The sequence below is a fragment of the Parasteatoda tepidariorum genome, chromosome 9, assembly GCF_043381705.1.
Source record: "Parasteatoda tepidariorum isolate YZ-2023 chromosome 9, CAS_Ptep_4.0, whole genome shotgun sequence".
Classification (NCBI taxonomy): Eukaryota; Metazoa; Arthropoda; class Arachnida; order Araneae; family Theridiidae; genus Parasteatoda; species Parasteatoda tepidariorum.
Genome location: NC_092212.1, coordinates 85,634,975 through 85,656,675, shown reverse-complemented (window position 1 = coordinate 85,656,675; position 21,701 = coordinate 85,634,975). Strand labels below are relative to the sequence as shown.

Sequence of the window (21,701 nt, the reverse complement as noted above, 5' to 3'; positions counted from 1 at the left end):
TTCTCTTGTCTTCTGGATTTGGTTAAAAATTACAAGACTACTGAGTTGGACACGAGTAGTCGTGAACACAAAAAATCAGATCGGTTGTTAAATAAAATATAGAGAGTGTCCTCAGTGGTAGACGGATCATGGGTTCCTTTGCAGTCAGGCTAACCGTGGGAGGTTTTTGTGCTGTTTTATTCTCCATGCAACTATAATGCGGGTTAGTTTCATCGAAAAAGTCCGTCATGGAGGCAAAATTTCTCCGAATATCTGATCCAGGGGTTCCCTTGTCATCTGTATTGGGTTCAAAATTACAAGGCTACGGAGTTGAACATCCACATTCGTAAACACCACGAAAAAAATTGAGTCGGCTGTTCAACGACCGCTATAATACAGAGAAGGGTGGCTGAGAGAATAGAGCCTCTAAATGAGGTGACCTGAGTTCGATCCCAATGATAGCTGGTCGATTCGAACTCGGCACCCACGAGGTATGACGAGGGGACGCTATTTTCAAGATTGCGGCTACAGCGATGTAGGTAAGAGACGTGTCCGGGAAGTTCCAACAGTGTACATACATGGCAATTTTTTATTTTTTTCTCCCGTTAACTATTAGGGATTCTTTCAATTTAGCTTTAGAACAATTGTTTAAATACTTTATTGGATGCAACATAAAGTTACATAATCCTGGCTCTCCCAAAAGAGCCATAAATGGTCGCTTTCCAGAAAGCGGCTTGGCTGAACGAAAGAAAATAGAAATGAGAAGTTCCGATCTTCAAATAATTAACCAGTGCGGGGAACTGCTGGATGCGGTGCGCTATACAAGAAAAACAACTCACAGGCTGAGAAGCATACTGCGATTTAGTAGAGCGCTCTGCTATTATTATCTAATAAGAATTCTATTATTTTTTTTTTTAAATTTGGCTTTAATTGACTGTCATAGACAAATGTATGTACACCAAACTTAAATGTTAAAGGGTTATGTAATAAGTTCCAAATATATTAATATTGGTATACGAAAGCTGCCCACGCAAAGTACTGCGCTACATGCTACGGCGAGCTTAAAAATTCGAACATGCATGTACTTTAAGAACGTGCTCTGCGCATTGTTAAATGGCGATCGTTGTACGACTTATCGGATCGTATTCTCTCTGCAAAAATAGTGCTTCAGACAGGAAATGCAGTCCGAGTAGTCGTTACGAAATATTATTTCGAAGACAGACATGGCTGCGAAAAAACATTCATCCTATCATTTCATTGATTACTTTCCATAGAATTACAAACTTCGCTCCATTGCAGAGCTTTAGTTTAATTTTTAAATACGGATTTTTAAGGTTCGGTTATATACACCATAAAAAAAGAAAAGTTTGTTTCTGTTGGTGGTAAAAATAAAAAAAGATTGGAACCTTAAATAAATTAGATGAATTAAGAGACATATCTGTTCATTTGAATTTTTTTTATTGTTCGTTTACATATCCCCGAGTGCAATGACTTCTGTACATTGGTATTAAACTGTTTCTTCTTATGTCAGATGGTTGAGCATATCCTGGAACAATAAAAAAAATAGAGATTTAAGACATTAAAATATACTGGGGGACGTTAAATTTAATAAAATAATGGTTGTTTTCCTAATTATATTCATTGATTGCACAATCCTGTGGATTTGAACCGGAAGTTTTATTTATCTAAATTAACTTACACGCGTTAATTATATGTTTCTAATAATTGTCAAAAATATCACTTTGATAGGCTCGTCAAAAGCTGTTTTATAGTTATTGTTATTGAAATGACATGCCTGAACGATAATAATGTTGTTTTTAGTAGATTTTAATGAGGGGACGTGTTTTTCATTCATGTTGTCTTGTGTTTCAGATTTTTCCCAATCGCTTCCTATTTTAGTTACTTATTGCCAACTCGAAAAAGAAATTGCGTCACTTTTTTTAAGCTAAAAGTTTTATGCTACATAGATATCATGATAGTAAGACTTCCGAATAACTGTTATTTTGAAGGTTCTTTGTCAGGTCACTTAAAAAAGTCCGCACTCATGAAATAACACGAGTCTTTGCAAACAATCGCCATTATTTTGCAAAATGACAGACAAATTGTTAATGTTTGCAGGATCGGTCTTTTGGGGCTCTCTTATCGATAGCCTCATCATCCCGTGAGTGATGGGTGGTCCATCCATAGTAAAATGGAATGGTTCTTGAAGGCAGTCAAAGAAGCACCAAGAGAGGTGTCTTCGGATGAACATCCATTATGACCTCACGGTTAGCTACATTCAAAGATGTCACGATTCTAATGACATTCTGGAAATGCTTGCTTAGAATCCCCTCCTGACTGGTCTGATAACTTTGGAGAATTCGAACTCACTTACCTTGATGCTAAAGGGAATACCTTGCAAGTGACGTAGGGTGGGTATCTCGATCCTGATTGGATTGTTGAAGCGTGGCATTTGTTTACGCTAGCAACTGTTCTTTCCATTCCCTTTCGAGTAAGCCAAGCTCGTCAATTATCCATTCTCTTAAGTGACGCATTCTAAATTCTTTCGCAAAGATTGAAACTCTCTCACTCTACATTTACACGGAGACTTTAACACAAAGCCACGTGGAACATAAAAAAACTACTTATGCATCGAAGTGGCCAGGAACACAAAACAAAAATACATCACGGTTAAAATGAAACACATAACCAAATAATAAATCTAAGTTTAGTAAAAGAGATGGGCGAGAAGGAATTCCATAAATTCGATGCGCGATACAGTTCTGCATTTTCTAACTTGTGTCGATAAACTTTGCTCAACTTTAATACCGCCATTTTGCTGATAACTGGCGATGACGTCATAGGTCGCATGTGTGGGAGGTCTCCTCTTGAAGTACAAAATGGAAATATCAGAGCATTCTTTTTCTTCTTTTGCTGTTTTCACTCAATCGAGATTAATTTTTTACTCTTTTGAAATGCCTTTTTTTCTTAAACAAAAACTTAATATTGAAAAGTTCCCAGATCACTCCACTTTATATACTGTTTTAGAGTCCTTGTCAAAAATAGAATCAGAGAAACATAGATATCCTTCAACATTGAAGAATGTCGCAACCTGAGATTATTATTTTTTTCTCTAACAATTTTATTGGCCTAGTTTAACCTCATTTGGGCCGTGATCACATGATTCTCCCTCACGGTATCGATTCAAAGGATATGTAGCGACCCGAAATCTCAATAAGGTACTCATCTGGACATCCGGTTGTTAGGGTGGTGGAAACAGAATAGAGTTGTTTTATGTGGTTTGACCTGTGTCCATTAGTTGTGAGCAATGCTGCTCTCTCAACTCTTATGGCAATATTTTGGGCCTCTTCCAGCATTCACGCATCGAGGCTTGCACAGACAAAATAGTTGTAGCTCATTGACTGCACAATGGGCTATTGGCGACGGTTTTTCGAAACATCCCTGAGGATGATCCGAAGACATGCCATCACAATTTTGATCCTCTGCACGACGATCTGCACGCGAAGTCGAGCACTTTACGGTAGAACAGTTTAACGAGGACGCAGACTGATCCAAGGGGTCACCCACCCGCACACTGACCGGTGATGCTTGACTTCGGCTATCTGCTCGGAACCGTGTCTTAACGATCAGTCCCACTGCGGGTCGCACAGACGAAATAGGTGTTCAGGAACTGGACTGGCCTTCCACAGAACACCTTTAGGACGCATTAGAGTGCAGATTTACGTTAGCCAGTCAAAATCCTCCCTCTGCAAGCACAGCTGAGATGAAAGTCGAATCAAAAACTGGTGGAAAAGTGTTCGTGTCATGACTGCAAAAGGGGGAGGGGCCCACATCCTATTAATATGTCTCACAGGACGCTCCATACCAATGGGTGTCTGAATACATTTGGCAAGATAGTGTAGGTACTTTTTAATGCTTGGAATTTGGAACCCCCTGATAAAAGGGTTAAACCAAAATAATATAGTTATTCATTTGATGTACTGACAAGTAAAGTAATTAGAAGAAGAATAACTTCAGTCTCTATTTACAGAAAATTCCTAAAACAAAACGAATTCCTTTAGCCTTACCTGATAAGAGCATTGTGTCGTTGAATTCACTTTTCACTAGATTCAGTACTTGCTTTACGCCTTCAGAACCCTGAAATACAATAATAGGATGTTCTTTTTTGAAAAAAGAATGGAGCTTTGACGTATCGAATGAAGTGCGGATTGTGTCAATCTTAGAAATCTCCCTCAGTTCTCTGTTAAATTTCGCGAAAAAAACGGAAAGAATTATACTTTTATTTAATGAAGAATTAACAATTCATTTATGAAATGGTTACTATTGTTGGAAACTTGACAAAAAGAAATTGTCCAAAAAATATATTAAAATACAAAATGCAGTCCATGGCAAAATTATGAGACGCACTCTAAGATTTTATGTAAAATCTTAATGATCAGGTCATACTACTCTATACAACTTTATTGTTTTGACGAGACTGTTTGTTTACGTTCCTGTATCCATAAGTTAAATGAGACGCTATATAATAAAAGTTTGACGATTGGATAAATTGAATGATATATTATATAAATAATATAGAATATTTATTATATCAAGCATTATATTAGTATATTATAATAATTAGACCCAATGATGAGACGTGTTTTAATACTGACATTTGTTCCAGACGCAAGTGCGTGAACGCAGATGCAGTGATTACCAGACGCAAATGCGATTATATTATTTCTTACATTATTCTTTTGTTGGCAACATGTATATATTCTTTGTGTACACTTGTGATAGTAAGAGAGTTTGTTCTATTTGATACTTGTTTTAGTGTTGATTATAATTAGGGAACATTTACGTTTATAACCAACACAGCATTGTTCCGCACGAGTTTAAAGGTAATACTTTTGTAGTCAAACATACGGGTAATGGGGTTTTTATTCAGGAGATTTTTTATGTACATCCGATTTGTATTTATTTTAAACGTATTGCATTACCCATGTTAACCCTAATTGATACAGGAGCGTAAGCAAATGCAAACCGGTTTCATCCTCGTAAAAACACTAGAGCTGTATAGAGTATCATTACTGATAATTACAATTTTACATAAAATCTTAGAGTGCGTCTCATAATATGGCCAGGGACTATATATAACATAACTGCACTATAACCAATCATGAAAGAAAAAAAACTCAATTAACAGCTCTAATTAATTTCTCGGCATAATGCTGGGGTTCGTATTTACTGTTTACATGAGGAATGTACAAAACTCGTCAAAGCATTGTTGAGTCCCTTTAAAGAAGCCGACATCTAGGAATAACGCCTGATTCTGCTTAACAAAGACTACCCATAATAGACATAAGTATATTTTATACGATAACATTGCGATTTTTGATGATAACAATGCATATGGAATACGATAATATCGTCATCATTATGGATACGATACTATCCTGGTCTAAATCGATAACATGGCACGTCAAATTGGGAATATTATTGATAACGATACATAGTGACAGCTTATAGTGACAGTTCATACATTTTGTTTCGGTATGGGTAATATAGACCACCAAAAATAACATTCATGAGTTAGATGAAACAAAGAAATATTCGGATACTATTTAAAAATCGGTATTTTTTTTCATTATACATCACGATATTAAAATTCATTTTTATCGCTTACGTGGCGCAATATGGGTGACCATTCGGTATCCCCAACACATGGATGAGTACCAATTTTTGATTTCGTGATTGGAGATATTTCTGTTTCCATGAAAGATTCAAAATTGAATAATTACGTTGATGGTGAGTCCCCAGATGGTCGGCCTTCCGAAGAACACCATTCTGGCTCCACTTGCTATAGCCTTGAATGCATCTACTCCACTACGAATACCCCCGTCCATGTAGACTTCTCTGGGTGGATAGAATACCTTCAACGCATCCACTACATTCGACACCACATCAATCTGAAACACACACCTCAGTGTTCACTTGCATAGAGAGAATTAATTTAAAAATACAGAGAAAAGTCAGTTTATAAAGTTTCAAATGTTGAAAAAAAGAAATGTTTTCAAATGAGCATAGTGCAAACCCCATTGCGTAATCCCCAAAGCGTTGAAATGATGGACAGAAAAATTCAGATTCTTCAGCTGAACTTGCTTAAGTAGATGAAAGGTTTGTCTCATCCTTTTAAGAGACATTCTCTAAAGCGGAGTAAGGGTTACATTTGTGGAGAGAGAAGCTGTAGACCAGGGGTTTCCAACTTACATGAGGCTAATTAAAAACTCCAGTCAAATGGCGGGCTGCAACTTTATCAAAATTTTATACAGGACTCTTTTATGTTTGAAGGAACATCAAATATTACTGTCAGATTTCTATCAAGTTGTACAAAACAAACGTATCGAATTACAAATTAAAATTGGAAGTAGATTGAGCAACATGCGCGACTATTTTTGTATTTGAATAAATATTTTCTCGGATGCAAAACCTGAGAAATAAATTTTTTTGCGTCGTTATTATGTTAAATTTCGCAGAAACGAAGAATTAAGGAGTTTTTTTTAAACGAAAGAAAGGTATTTTAAAACCATATAGTTTTTTACGAAAATTGTCCGCAAAAATGACAACTAATATAATTTAGTTCGCGGGCCTCAAAAAAAAGGCTTCGCGGGCCGCCAGTTGGTAACCACTGCTATAGACAATGTCAACCATCATCTACGAAAAGGTATCTTAAAATAGAATGGATTTAACATAAGTAGTGAATTAGAGTTTCATTTTTGTAGTGGTACCCAAGACAAATTTTATGATGTTTTTTCTTTGATGGACCAACATGAATATGATGGTAACCATCATGAATTTCCATCAAAAACCCTCATGTTTTATGATTATTCTACAATTTTTTGATTTGCGTTCTCTTTCTATTTTTTTTTAGTACTTAACACACTTTTGATGAAATAGTATCACTTGGCACCTTTAAATAAAAGGATCGCTCCGTATTAGATGAGGAGAAGAAACATAATTTTTACAACTTTTCCACGGATATTTCTTCAAAACTCTAAAGCAATAAAGTGATGCTATTTAGAGTAACTAATATAAAACTTAACATTTATCAGCGTTTAGATTTTTAAAAAAATTTCATTTTTAGTTCAGCTTAAAGTGATGAAAACTGATTTAGAAGATGCTAAAAAAATGAGTTTAACATCAATAATGATATTTCATCAAAAATCTAACATCAGACAACTGATTATTTAAAACGATCTCAAAAACAATGGATTGCTAAATTGTATGGGTATAACTTTCGGATATATGTAAGTGACGTTGTGCGTCTGCCACTACAAAACTGTGCGTTTGCTATAGACTTCGACTATTTAACTCAATCAAGAGGAGGTCATCAGGGAGTTGAAATTGAATAAAAGTTTACTTTGGTTTGCAACATAATTAGAAAGAAACTTTTTTTAAAAAAATGATTTTTAATGTTCTACCCATTTTATTCAAATTCTGGTCATCTAACATCATAAATATTAAAACATTACAATTTTCTTTTACCTTTGACAATTCGAAATCTTGTGCTCGCTATCAATAAAAAAAAATTAAAATAATAAAAAATTATAAAAATTATTTTTTTTAAATGAGTGATTGATTTTTATAATTTGGGAGAATTTTTTAAAATTTTATTTTTTTTGGTTACATTGTCCTAAAAAAGTTTTTTTAAAACAAGAGGGTGGCTTTATCCATTAAACTGTTGGCACCCTATTTCCTGGATTGCGAACTTATTCTGAGGGATTATGAATAGCTTGAAAATAAAATTGTTTTTTTTTTAGGTGATCCAACTCACTAACTAAGTAGTCTTTTTATTAACCTTTTTTTAAAAAATTATTTTTCGCAATGACCTTCTTTATTTCGCGCTTTATCTTTTCATTCCCTGCGACGTTTGCAATATAGCAATCATCTGTAGATTAAAAAATAAATAAAGAAGCAAATCATACAGTAGCTGGATCAGAATCTAGTTGTCTCGCCCCGTGGTTAGATACCAAAATAGCGGAAGCTCCTGCCTGCACTGCACTTCTTGCATCTTCTCCTACATTTCACAAAAAAAAGTTCATGAATGTACTACAGAAATAAATAGTAGCGGGGCTAGTTACTATTTCAGTTATTTTTTTTCTCTAAAAACTATGATAAATTATGAACAAAAAAAAACTTTGAATGATGAAAAACAATGAAGTAAGGGGGGGGGGGAAATAAGAGAGAGATGCTAAGTCACTACAGAGTCGGCGTTTCATTTCTCGAATTCAATAATACCTTAGTAATATTGTAGTCGCATTATAGTAGTTCAACGCATCGACTACTATACCCAGAAAGCATATAACCTTGCGTCGGAATTTTCTTTCGAGTGTCACGAAGATGTTCGCACTAAAAACCTTTTTTCAATGAAGCAAAAATAGTGCAGTTACAAACCTTTCATTCGAAAAGGATTAAAAAAATATTTCTTTAAAGCTTTTTTAAAAAAGTAGTGGTCACTCATGACGTTTTAGGTGACGTCACACTAGCGATAGGATCCAGTTGTCCATTAAAATTTCAAGACAAGGTGGATTTTAGTTGAGCATAACAAGACTTTACGAGAAGAAACCTTCTAATGACCCAGATTTAAGATTGCATTCCCCTTGAGACGATGAAAGCAATTTTTCACACTCGAAAACCCCAAGTCAACCTCGATGTAAGGTTTTTACAGAGAAGGTTGTATTCCAAGGTTTCGGATGAGGGTAATGTGCGTAGAATAGAGCAGAGGGTCACGGATCTCGTTTCAAGGTGAGAAGGCTTACACGTAAACAGCATAAAAAAAACTTTTTAGGTTTACATTAAAAGGTTTTTGCTGAGTGAAAATAAATCTTACTTTGCTATTTGGGATACTATCTAGTGTTATAGTAGACTGATCATTTCGACTTTCATGTGTTACCACTGATCCATGTATGTACTTCGCACAAATGTTGAATGGTTGTGTATCAGTCCCCAATGTACTAAGATGGGTACACTATCTTGCCAAAAGTAAGGACATCCTGTGGGACACATTAACAGGATGTGGGTCTCCCCTTTTGCATCCATGACAGCGAACACTCTTTCACCAGTTCTTTATTGGACTTCCATCACAGCTTCTTGCAGGGAGGATTTTGACTGGCTAACTTAAATCTGCACTCGAATTCCTCCCTAAAAAGGTGTTCTATGGAACTGTGAGAGGGCAGTTTTCGAATACCCGTTTCGTCAAACTACGTCTCTGCCAGTCTAGAGAAATGGTTCTGAGATGGGGTTCTTATTCAGCAGATTTTTTATATACTTCTTATTTGTATTTATTTTTAACGTATTGCATGACAATGTTAAGCCATTGATGCACGATTGTAAGCAAGTGCAAATCGCGCAAAAACACCAAAGCTGTATAGAGTATCACCTGGTGATTAAGATCTTACACAGAATCTTAAAAGAGTGAAGTCTCATGGAGTGTATAAGAAAATAGAAACGAAACCTGATAATATTCCTTTGACGACGATGGGTAGTCTGGTGATCGTCTTCAACCACCGGATGTCGTCGAATGTCGCTGCTGCTGAAACGATATCTTCATACTCAGGACCCAGATTCACCAATCTGAAAAATTATTTACATTTTTTTTTAAAGCTTTCAGGTCATAGGGCAACATTTTGCCGCTGGGCAGTTGCAGCATTTTTTTCACAGTGACCATTTTTTTTTAAAAAAAACACAAAGCCACTTTTCCAAAATTGAAAATTATTTTTTTTTAAATATTGTTAAACATTTCAATTGAAGTAAAAGCATCTCAACATGCTACGAGGTTTATTTTGCTTCTAAAATGGAAAGTTTAAGAAACAGAGGTTTGGAATAAAGTAATTTTCAGAAAATTATAAAAACTTCAAGATAATTCCATCTTTATTTAGAGAAATAATAACAAAATACAGTCCCTGTCCAAATCATGAGACGCACTCTAAGATTCTATGTAAAATCTTAATTATCGGGTGATACTCTATACAGCTTTATTGCTTTTACGCAGTTTGCACTTGTTTACGTTCCTGTATTAATTGCTTAAATTAAACGATATATAATATAAATTCGACGATTGGATAAATGACATGATATATCAATTATAGAATATATATAGGTATTATATTGTAATAATTAGATTAAATGATGAGACGCATTGTAGTGTTTTAATAATGACATGTTTTGCACGCGTTTATAGGCAATACTTTTATATTTAGACATACATGTAATGGGTTCTTATTCAGGAGATGTTTTATAGACTTCCTATTTGTATTTATTATTAACGTATTGCATTATAATGTTAGCCCATTGAAACACTAACGTAAACAAGTGCAAACCGGTTTCAGTCTCGTGAAAACAATTAAGCTACTAAGATTTCAATAAAATCTCAGAGTGAGTCTAATAATGTGGCCATGGATTGTACACATTATCGACGAAAAAATTGTAGACAATTTTTTTAGTTTGCCCGTGGCCGTTCATTGCTTATCTGATTTTGATGAGCATCCCTATAATTTCCTGCTTATTCTTTTTTATTGTAAAGACTTGGCTCGTTTTATATAATTTTTTCACTCATTGATATAGATTTTTAATGAAGTAACGTTTCATTTTGATCCTATTTTAGTTCGGAAATGAAGGAGTCTCAAGTCCTCGTGAGGAAAAACAAAAATTTCAGAATCCTATAAAACAATATAGATAAAACAAAAATCAGTTTTAACGGCAATTCACATTAGCAGATAGATTAATAATTTAACACTTTTGTAGCGTGCCTACCACTACAAAAATACAATCACTAGTATATATAAGTTGCAATCAACAACAACAACGTAAAACGAGAAAAACAAGAGATATCTCGTCTGTGGCGGCAGTTATATTAAATAGAAAGAAAAAACAAAACAAATGAAATGAAATCTTTAGACGTTTAATAGATTACACAGAATATTGATTGTGCCATGAAGAGATTGATCTACACATTCTTCTAAAATGGAAAAACACGGATTTTTTTTAAAAATAGCAGGCATTTTATTTGAAAGAAAATAACAATGTTCTTTCTCACGTTTGCTTCATGAACATTAAAGAAAAAAAGAATCAGATTGTAAGAAGGGGAAATGTTCCTTTTTCTGCATTAATAGGAGAAAAATAAAATATGTCTTTCATGTATTCTGTAAAATAGTTCATTTTGGTGAAAAACGTTTTTTTGTCTCTTGAGCGGAAAGTTAGAAAATATATCAATCCTTATAAACTTTTGTTTCTTTCACTTGGAAAACTATTATTGTGCAGGGCCCACACCCTGAATAACTTTTGATCGCATCTTCACGTTTTAGGATTCAATCTTAGTTTTTCAAGGGCCTTAAATATGTTAACTAATTACTGCAGTTGGTATTTATAAGTTACGAAATCAGATACAAAATCGTACGCTCTCTGAACAAACATACGTGTTTTTCAACGGATTCCTGCCCACCTAAGATGGAGGGGGTGCCAGCAATCTGGGAAATAGGACCCCCATAGTTCTGTCAGGAGGGCTGACCGACCCTTTCGTGTTCATCTTACTTTTTGGGTATTTCGCACTGTCTCAAAAACTTTTTAAGCTAATGAAAAACAATTTGCGCACAATTATAAACTTTGGTTATTCGATGATAATAATTCCACGGGAAAAACCTTTAGTAAATATTTATTATTTTTTATTATTATATTTAATCATAGTCGAAAAGGTTTTGAATTGTAAGGTATGCCATTTCTTACTTCATTTTAAAGAATTTAATTTTATACGGCAAAATACAAAATTTGAGCGAAATCGGCCGAATAGTAGTTCGGCCGATTTCGAACACCTGAAAAATCGAATTTTAAATATACGACTTTCTTTTTTCAAATTCGATGTCAGGAACTATTCGATCAATTTCGCTTAAATTTTGTAATTTACCATATAAAATTACATTCTTTAAAATTAACTTTAACTATCGTCTGCATTAATTAATCAACACGTATGACACGTAACACTATTTCAGCTACTAAGATTAGGTCTTAGAATGTGAAGATCCGATCATTAGATCAAAACTTATGAAGGGTAGTCTGTTTTCTTTGAGAACATTGTACCTGTAATTATAAACTTATAGGAATATGTTATGCAAAGTTATTCATGGATCTCAAATTAATATTTAAGAGAAGAAACGCTTTCGTAAGTCTTACAACTTGAAAGAACTAAACATCAAAATTACACTACAGAGAACAGAAAACATCAAAACCTTTATGAATGCTGGAAAGAACTGAGAGAAATTAAAAAGCGATAAATATTTTTTTTTTAAATGGCACTCGGCCTTATTTTCCACAGGGTAACGCTACTCTCTCGTCGTTACCCAGTGGGCAAATGAGGCTGAGTCACGGTGGTGGGGTGGCGTTGCCCACGTCATCCAACCACAAACCTATTTATAGGGTGGGTTACATTCACACAGAAGGAAGGACATGGAACACAGAGAGAGTTGTTGTTCATTTACGTCGCACTAGAGCTGCACAATGGGCTATTGGCGACGGTTTGGGAAACATCCCTGAGGATGATAATCTGCAGAGGGGATGACACCCCCGCTTCGGTAGCCCTGCACGCAAAGTCGAGCACTTAACGGTAGAATAGTTTAACAAGGACCCATGCCACACACCCTCCGTCCCAACGCAGACTGATCCAAGTGGTCACCCACCCGCACACTGACCGCAGCCAGTGATGCTTGACTTCGGTGATCTGCTGGGGACCGTGTCCTATCGATCAGTCCACTGCGGGACCCAATTTCACCAGGCCTTCTAACTAGTCTTAAGGACTCACACAGTGATTCGACCTATTGACAAAATATGAATGGTTCGACCTCTCACATGAATATTTGAACTGAGATTAAATACTTGATGTGATCTGGTATTTGGAACCTCCTAGCATGGCAGGTAAGTGTTCCCTGAATGTTGGAGTCAGCGGTGAGCACAATGGCCTTGAAATGGCTCCTATCAGCCCTCCTCACAATCTCTTCCGTCAGACTTCGGTTCTGAAATATGTAGGTTTGCATCCAGAGCTGGATTCTCGTCCCCCGCGCTTTCATCGCAACCTCTTCTATGGATGTCGTCGAATAACTGCTCAAGATCATCACAGTTTTCACATCAGACAGAGCTGAAATGAAAAACACAGATCGAAGAAAGACAGTCAAATTATGACACGCACTCTAAGATTCTAATCTTAATTATCAGGTGATAACTATATACAGGCTTTATTGCTTTCACGCGACTTTTTGCACTTGTTTACGCTCCTGTATCAATCTGTTAACATTGTAATGCATTACGTTAAAAATAACTACAAATGGGAAGTGTATGAAAAATCTCCTAAATAAAAACCCAAATCGCAATTTCGATCCTCTGCAGAGGGGATGGCTTCCCTGCTTTGGTAGCCCGTGTATTTTACAGTAGAACAGTTTAACAAGAACCGATACAGCGCACTCTCGGCCCTACGCAAATGATTAAAGCTAACTGACCACAGCGTCGGATACCACGCGATGAAGGCGGAGCCAAGTGGCAACTCCTGGCGAACGAACTATAGCTTAGACTATTCAACGAAGCTACGTCACTTTTCGCTATGGAATTTTCATGAAATCACTCTAATAATTTTCAACCGTCCCAAAACTTACTTTTTAGAACGAAAAAAAGAAAAAAAAAACGAAATAATGGAAAGTTTGATTCTGAATTTTTTCTCCAAGATTTTTCCAAATTTAATGTTTGTTTTTAAGGCATACGCATTTTCTTCTTCTTAACTCTAAACAGATGACGGTCATCGCCTTAGATCATTCCTTTCATACGAATTATTGCTACAAGTAAATGGATGTGGTTTTCTGAGGATTTTCAGTTCAGACCCCCCATTTTAATTTTTCATCTCAAATAAAAAATAAAAAAAACATGTGCCTAATAGTTTTACATAAAGAACATTTCAACAGAATTAAAAAGAAATTCTTAAAAAAACTGTCTCTTGTAAAAGGATTTAATTTTGAAATACATACCGGAAATAGTGGCCAATTCACCCTCAGGATGGGCCAGTTTTTGAAGTGCAACCGGTGATAACCCAATAGGAAAGTCCACTTCCTCTCCCAAAACTCTAGTTTTCAGTTGATTTCGATACACGTTCCTCAGTACTTTGGGAATTATCTGTATTCTACTCTAGACAGAAGGAAAAAACACATTCAAATGTTGAATTTTTTTCCAGGGGTCATTTTTTCTTACATTTCCATATTTTAAAGAAAGTTTAAAAATAAATAAATAAAGATATTTTAGTGTTATTCGTATACAGTGTCTCTCATTCACCCTTGTCAGCAAAGAACAATCACAAATATCACCCCCTCTTTAAACGGGTTACTTGATATTGGATTCCAAAATTAAAAAAAAAAAGTGATTTAATAGTTCAGGTAAGAAAGAGAAGAATTTTATAAATGAATCTTTGAAAGCAAGAGGCTCATGACAAGACATTCTTGTTAATATTTTAACCGTTTGAAAAAAAAATGCTGAAAATCAACCAACTTTTTTATTTTATTCATAAATACAAGGAACTAAAACAAAACATAATGCACACGTTTTAACTTGACATTTTAATTTGTTATGAGTAAAAAACATTTAATTGACCATCAGGTTTATTCTCCCCAATTATCTCGGACAAATGAAAAAAGTTAAATATTAGTTTTTGTAAGAAAGTTTTTAAAACAAGGGACAACGCAAAGGGATACTTTCCAAACGCCAGGGAAGTGACACGCTATTTCTTTTGACTCTTTTTTTCTATGTCAATTCAGCAACCATCGTATATACAATCGTACAAAACACATGTGCAGTCCCACAATCTAACAGAAAAACTCAACAAACAAAACTTTGTGAACTTGCAATCATAGCAGATTACTATTTTTTATTTTTTGGGTTCCGGCCGATTAAAAACGTGATAAACCAAAACGCACTGACGCATTCTGCTACAACCGTTTTTTTTTTTGGGGGGGGGATAATAAATAGTTGCAATACATACGTACCCGAGTTAATTCGGGAGTTCAGTCAGGGAAGCGGTGAAGAACTATTCAGGTGACCTCAAAATAGTCGAATGTAAAAAGTGTTTCACAAGTAGACAAGTATTGAAATAAAACCGTCATAACCTCTGAACGGTTTCGCCAAACTTCGTGGTTGACCACACAGGTCATGATTGGAATGGGTTGTGGTTGTCGGCCATTTGCAACTGACAACATCATGATGCAGTTTGCCTGATCACTTATGAAGGCCAACTTGCGAGGCGTAACAGCTCGATTGCGGCTGAAAGGAAGTTTATACATATGCTGAAGGTCAAAGTGCACCAACCATCAAGAATAAAGTGTTGAGGATTGTGAAGACAGTGTTGGAAATATATCAGTCGACAAACAAATTTGAAAACATTGAGAAGACATTCGCTGTATTCCAAACCAACCCAAGGAAATGGGTCAAAGGAGCTGCTGCACAACAGGTGTGAATAAACCACGATGTGGATGTGGAAGACGATCCCAAAGGACCCAGAGAGTGTTCTAGAGAAGCACTTTGGAGTACCCAGACTCCACTGGAATGGGCCAGCATATTCTCCGGAACTGAAAAATTTTTGGGGATTTATTAAAGATGATGTGTACAAACATTACCATTGCTGAGCTGCCATTTAGGATATCATCGATATTCCGACACTTTTACTGGGCCATTCATTTGCTCCACATAATGATCGAACATATTATAACCTAAATCCGAATATCTGTACCTACCGCCGATCACAGTGCTGACTTCATGTCCTCAGTGTTAGATGTAGCTGTTCAACAAGGGGTTAGATTCCCCTTGTTGAACAGCCGACCCCATTTAAGATTTTCGACTCCCTATGTTCAACGTCTTAGTATTGTCATTCTGAACCCTATCCAGAAGACAAGGGAATTCCAGGATCTAGTATGGAGATAAATTTGCCTTCGTTGAGGACTTTTTGATGGAACTAACCCGCGTTTGCGTTACACGTAGAGGAAAACCACGAAAACCTCCATGGGTTAGCCAGCACTGCGGCTAACTACCAGCCATTACTGGGAATCGCCATTACTGGGAATCGCCATTACTGGGAATCGCCAGCCATTACTGGAAATCGAACCAGATCCACCTCATTGGAAGTCGAACGCTGTATCTCCTGGGGCCACTCTGTGGCATTCAATTGTCGTGTTTGGTGAGAATCCTCCTTATAATTTATCGAAATAAATATATAATTTAAAGTCACCCAAAGCAACTCAACTTAGTTCTTCTTCAGGGGGATATAGATTGGTTGAGAAAGATTTACCGTCTGTAGGCTCTCTTGTTCTCTATGTAGGTGTCTCTTCTGCCGGCTGCACCCAGGAAATAATTCCTGAAATCAAGGGGAAGAAGTGCGGGAGCACAACGGTCAAAATCATCCACCGTCACCTTAAGTAGTCTATGGAAAGAAAACATACCATCTAAACATACCATTTAAAATAACAGTTAATAAATAGTATTTTTATTGTAAGAATTTTTGGCTCAGAAATCATCTCCCACCCTTGAGTATATCAAATGTCATTTTCTTTAAATGTCAACTGAAATGTCTGATAGTTTTTCACTGAAATTCTAGTATTTCTAAATTTTTCATAGAGTTGACAAGTACATTCAATCTTATTATTATTTCACTCGGGTGATTTTCCCCCCCAAATAATGTGATGTGATGGAAGTCCTATCAAAAAGTGGTGTGCAGGGGCTGTCATCGATGGGCGATAGACATCCCAGAAAGTATGTACAGCTTTCGCGATCGGCACTCAAAATAAGTACGGTGATCTTAATACAGCTCTCCGGGCTTTTCACAAAACAGCAGTGAATCAATTAGTGGTATCCTATTCATCGATTTCCAGCACAGCTATAATTCTGGTGGGGGGGGGGAGTACTGTAGTGTGTCTACCCCTACAAAAATACGATTCCAATTCAATGGTATATAAGACATGTTAAGTCGATTCTATGGTGGGATGCATTTTCACACATGAATTTTGACTCTCTCCCCACAACTTTATTCTCCTATTGTTTGATATTATATACTCTTTGAAACGTTGATATTGGTAGTGGGTGCGTGAAAATCCGATCTTTAAAACAAAAGTTATTCAAGACGTTTTTTTCCACATGAATCTTTTAAAAAAATTATTATTTTATGCTTATCATTATTTTACTTTCCTAAATATTTTAGCATTTATTTACGAAGTTTCCAAAGGATGATAATAAGTTGCTTAAATTTAATAATGCAATTTTTTTTAAAAATTAATAATGCAAGAGCTTTTGAATTTTGTAAATGAAATCAAATCAAAATGCGACCTTTTCATTACAAAGCATATGAACTGCATTTTTTGTTGTTTAATTTTAACATCTGCCCCATAAAATTCTTCAAAGTATGTTTGTATTTAAGTAGGGTCTTTATTTCCAAGCATCTGTAATTCTAAACACTCATTTTCAGAGGAAAGTTAGAGAATTCTATAAAATTTAGTAGAAAAAAACCCCTAAAACTAAACAAATATACTTAATTAAACAAATATTACCCGTGCATTAACTTTTATGAGATATATTTAAATGGTATAATTAAAAAAAATATGAAAGTTAGTAAAATTTAATTTTGTGGAACATAAAATATTTATCACGTCGAAAATTTTAGATCCGTAGTTGATTATTGCAAATGAGTCAATATAATGTATTAATACTTATCAAAATCGCAGTTTTCTGGTTGGTAAAACTCTTGGCAAGGCACCTACGGAAAAAAAAAAGACACTTTAAAATTTGCTCTAGAAATATTTGCGAAAATGAACTAAATATCAAGAACGGTTTACATAAATTTCTCATCGCCATCTGTTGCATTTTGAGGGTTACTAAATTTTGACGAATGAATAGCGTGTCAATACGGTTTTCCCCGAGAGTTATTGCGCAGTAAAATGTTCGATCCTTATCCACGCTAAGAACAAATATAAATTGAGAGGGAAGAATGTTGAGGAAAATACGATCAAATCATCAAAAATTGCACATTTTGTTTTAGGAAATATAAATTGTGAGATTCGTGTATGTTTTCAATCGAATCATCTTAATCAGCTTTTATAGACATTTCCTTCCCTAATATTAAAAAAATGTGAACTTTATTATCAACTCAATAAAAAATGAAATATATGGTTAAAATACAGGGAAAGATTTAAAAATGTGCCTTATTGTTGATGAAGTTTCAATCATCTCCAGCAAGTCCAGTTTCAGTGATTTTTATTAAAATGGAAGATTTAGAAATCTCCCCTTTCATCTCTGTCGGATTTTTTGAATTGTGAAAGCAAGATTCTAAATCCATTTTTGAAATGTTCTGTTCATGTTCTGTTCGACAATCTGTTATTTAAAACTAAATCTGGTAGCGTTGTCTGTGTTTGAATTTTGAGTCATTTTCCGTTTGTCATCGTTTAAGACATTGCCTTCAGTAGTTTTAGATTATTCAATCGGAGTAGTAAATAATTTATTTAAATCTTGTATTGATAAAGTTTCATCTATCAAACAATAATCTGATCTCAGAGCAGCACTAGAAAATGGAATGATTAAAATGTTTTTTGGATTGGCAGTTGAAGATGAATCTCTTCAAATCAAACGAAAAATGCGGAAACGCAAACCTAGAGAGTGAAATCTTCCCGAAACATCATAATGGATCCCCTATGTTATCCAAAGCATTACAAAAAAGAAATTTTTCATTTAATGAAAGAAAAAAGAATAATTTGATTTGACGAACAATTAAAGCTTTTGAAAATGCTCCAGACTAATGATGGATCTTTAGAGGAAACTTTTAGTTATAAAATATTTGAATACATTCAATGAGGGAGAACACAGAACTCAAGTGTTTTCCGTATGAAATAGATAGAAAACATAATTCGATATCTTAACCGTTTCCCGCATTATCCCGAGTAAACTCGGATATGTATAGGTTGCAGATATTTACTATCCCGAATAAACTCGGGCACAATAGAATACGTCAATACCTTTTGTATTATCACGTTTTTAGGCGACCGGAAGCGAAACAAATAATAATCTACTGTGATTGGAAGTTTGCCCATTTTTGTTTGGCAGTTTTGCTATGTGTGGGACGTGTTTTGTGCTATTGTATATAAGATGGTTGTTGATTTTACATGGAAAAAAAGAGTAAAAAAAAATGGCGCTCGTGAGAGAAAGTAATGCAGCTGATGAAGATGTGTAACCTATACAAAGACTTCACTTTTTTCATTGTCCCGTGATAACTCTGGATGGTAAACAGATGGTCAATAAAATGGTTTTTTACACATAAAAAAATTAAAATTTCAACTTAGAACTTGTGCATCCTGTTTTGTTTGAGCTCCTCGTATTTATAAATAAAATTTAAAAAAATACGTTGATTTTGTGCATCCCCCCGAAAAGAAAATGGGGAAAGGGAAGCGATTAAATGTTTTGAATCCCATCATTGGTCGAAACCCTTTCCAGAAATCATTTTCAAGAATTATACCAGCTGCCAAAAAAGATTCTTCAGAAGCTATTCCATAGTCGCAATAAAATAAAAATAATTAAAAAATAACCGCAATTAAACATTTTATTGCAACTCGTCACATATTGGAAACAGCATGACTGTAAAAAGGGAGAAATTTTGCCAAAATAGAGATCTTAGAAAAACAGGAGAAGATAGCAAGAAATCAAAGAAAAAATTAAAAAAAATCAAAACAGATAAAAATTCAAAATTAGAAAAAACAAACAAACTACTAATGTTCAAATAATGCTTTTTTCCCCCCATCACATTTGTAAATATTGTTCGCAATCTCCTTACATATTAATGTATAGATAGTATGTAATAACTTTAGTGTTTTCCTAATTAATTTGATCGAAATTTTCACTTTTAAAATCACTTCCAGACATAAATTCTGCATGCGCGCAGGTGAACAAAAATGTGAAAACGTAAGTTGTTTATTGATATTCTTCTTTTAGAAGCGATATTCACAAATGAAGGCTTCGAATATTCGTTTTCTGATTGTCATTTAGTCACTCTACTTAGTTTTTATCTTTGATGTCTCCAGGATAATTGGTTTGACATTTATTACTACAAAATACACTGTAAATTTGATAGAAAAAGTGATGCAAATTATAGAGTTTTCAAATCTTAACCAATCGAAACATTTTTCAATTATAATAGTATTATAGTGTAAAGAAAAAGCAATTCCGCCAATTGAAGGGTCAAGAGATTGTTTAGGATCCCCCACATCGGGACCGACATTCATGTCATTGTGTACTAGCCGCTTTTACTTCCCAGAACACGCCATCGGTTCGAAAATAGCTTCAGAATCCTTTCTAAAACACGTAGCCGTTTTCTTCGCTGCCACTAAAAAAAATTTTTTTGTTTTTGTTTGTTGAAACATTTAGAAAAATACGACAGGTAGGTTCGTATCATAAAATAAAGAAAAATTTCAAACGCGAAATAAAGTAATTTTCAGAATATTATTGAATATTGATCCATATTTATCAAAAACAATAATAAAAAGTACACGTGGGGCATTTTCGACAATAAAAAAAAGAGATTGGAAGAAAATATTTTTAATCACAATTTATTACATTAAGTGATTGTACCAATATTTCGGAATTTTAGAACAGATTAAAAAAGTGTGCATACATACGTCATTCCATACATCGTAAGAGAATCGGCCTGTAACGGAAGAAAATAGTAGGTACGCGATTGTGAAAATCATCGTAGAAAGGAATGAGTGGGGGCCCCCAGGTGGTTTCCGGGTCAAAGCTTAGAATGAAGAAATGCTTCGACTTTTCATCAGATTTATGGTGTCTCGAACGAGGAAAGTAAAAGTGAAGCAGATGTCCCAAAGCATACAAAACTTATTGAGTTTATGAAGATTCATTGCTTCATCGCTTTAAATAGAATCGCTTCATTAAATATACACAAATAATTGCGTTCTTTCTGTCGTAAAAGTGATATATTTTCACTTTAAATTTTCATTTTTACGGCTGCTCAAATACTACGTAAGCAGGTTTTTTCACTCCTTTTTGGCAAATGAATAATTCCCTCCACGCTGATTTTTGATCTATTTTATACAGTCCCTGGCCAAACGCACTCTAAGATTCTATGTGAAATCTTAATTATCACGTGATACTATATACAGCTTTATGTGATTGTTTTTAAGTGTGTTCCCTACCAGAGGTAATAATTATAGACATATAAGGGAGTACACAATTTGGTCCTATAGGTTACAATTAATATATTTATATAATAATGAGTTGAATAGCGTTAAAATGAGGAAATTCAAAGTCAATATTCAAAGGAAGGAAATTCAAAGTCAACATCTTCCTCTAATAGTGACCTATAATATTCAAATTGGACCACGCATTTTATTACCCGTGTACCCTACCAGAGGAAATAATAATAGGCCTATTAGGGGGTATACACCTTGTGGTCCTACAGTTTAGTATGCATGTATAACAGTGCGTTGAATAGCGTTAAAATGAAGAAATTCAAAGTCAATCTTCCTCTGGTAGGGAAAACTAGCATCCTGTCATATAATACCTGGTCCAATATGAATATTATAGGTCTATATTAAGATAAAATATAGAGCCATGTTGCAAAACAGAATATTGACTTCGAATTTAAATTGACTTCGAATATACATACATAGTAACGT

General features: G+C 34.8%; 1 protein-coding gene across 1 annotated transcript; it reads right to left on the bottom strand.

The window, feature by feature from the left end:
• Positions 1–1,418: 1,418 nt before the first annotated feature.
• On the bottom strand, positions 1,419–20,871 carry LOC110281909 (uncharacterized). Its single transcript, XM_021145932.3, has 10 exons — positions 20,688–20,871; positions 17,736–17,782; positions 16,325–16,456; positions 14,022–14,173; positions 12,886–13,144; positions 9,476–9,594; positions 7,947–8,038; positions 5,763–5,930; positions 4,047–4,116; positions 1,419–1,525 (listed from the first exon to the last, which is right to left on the bottom strand). Exons 1-10 carry the CDS (start codon positions 20,757–20,759, stop codon positions 1,437–1,439), a joined length of 1,200 nt encoding a protein of 399 aa, XP_021001591.2. The 5' UTR covers positions 20,760–20,871; the 3' UTR covers positions 1,419–1,436.
• Positions 20,872–21,701: the final 830 nt, after the last annotated feature.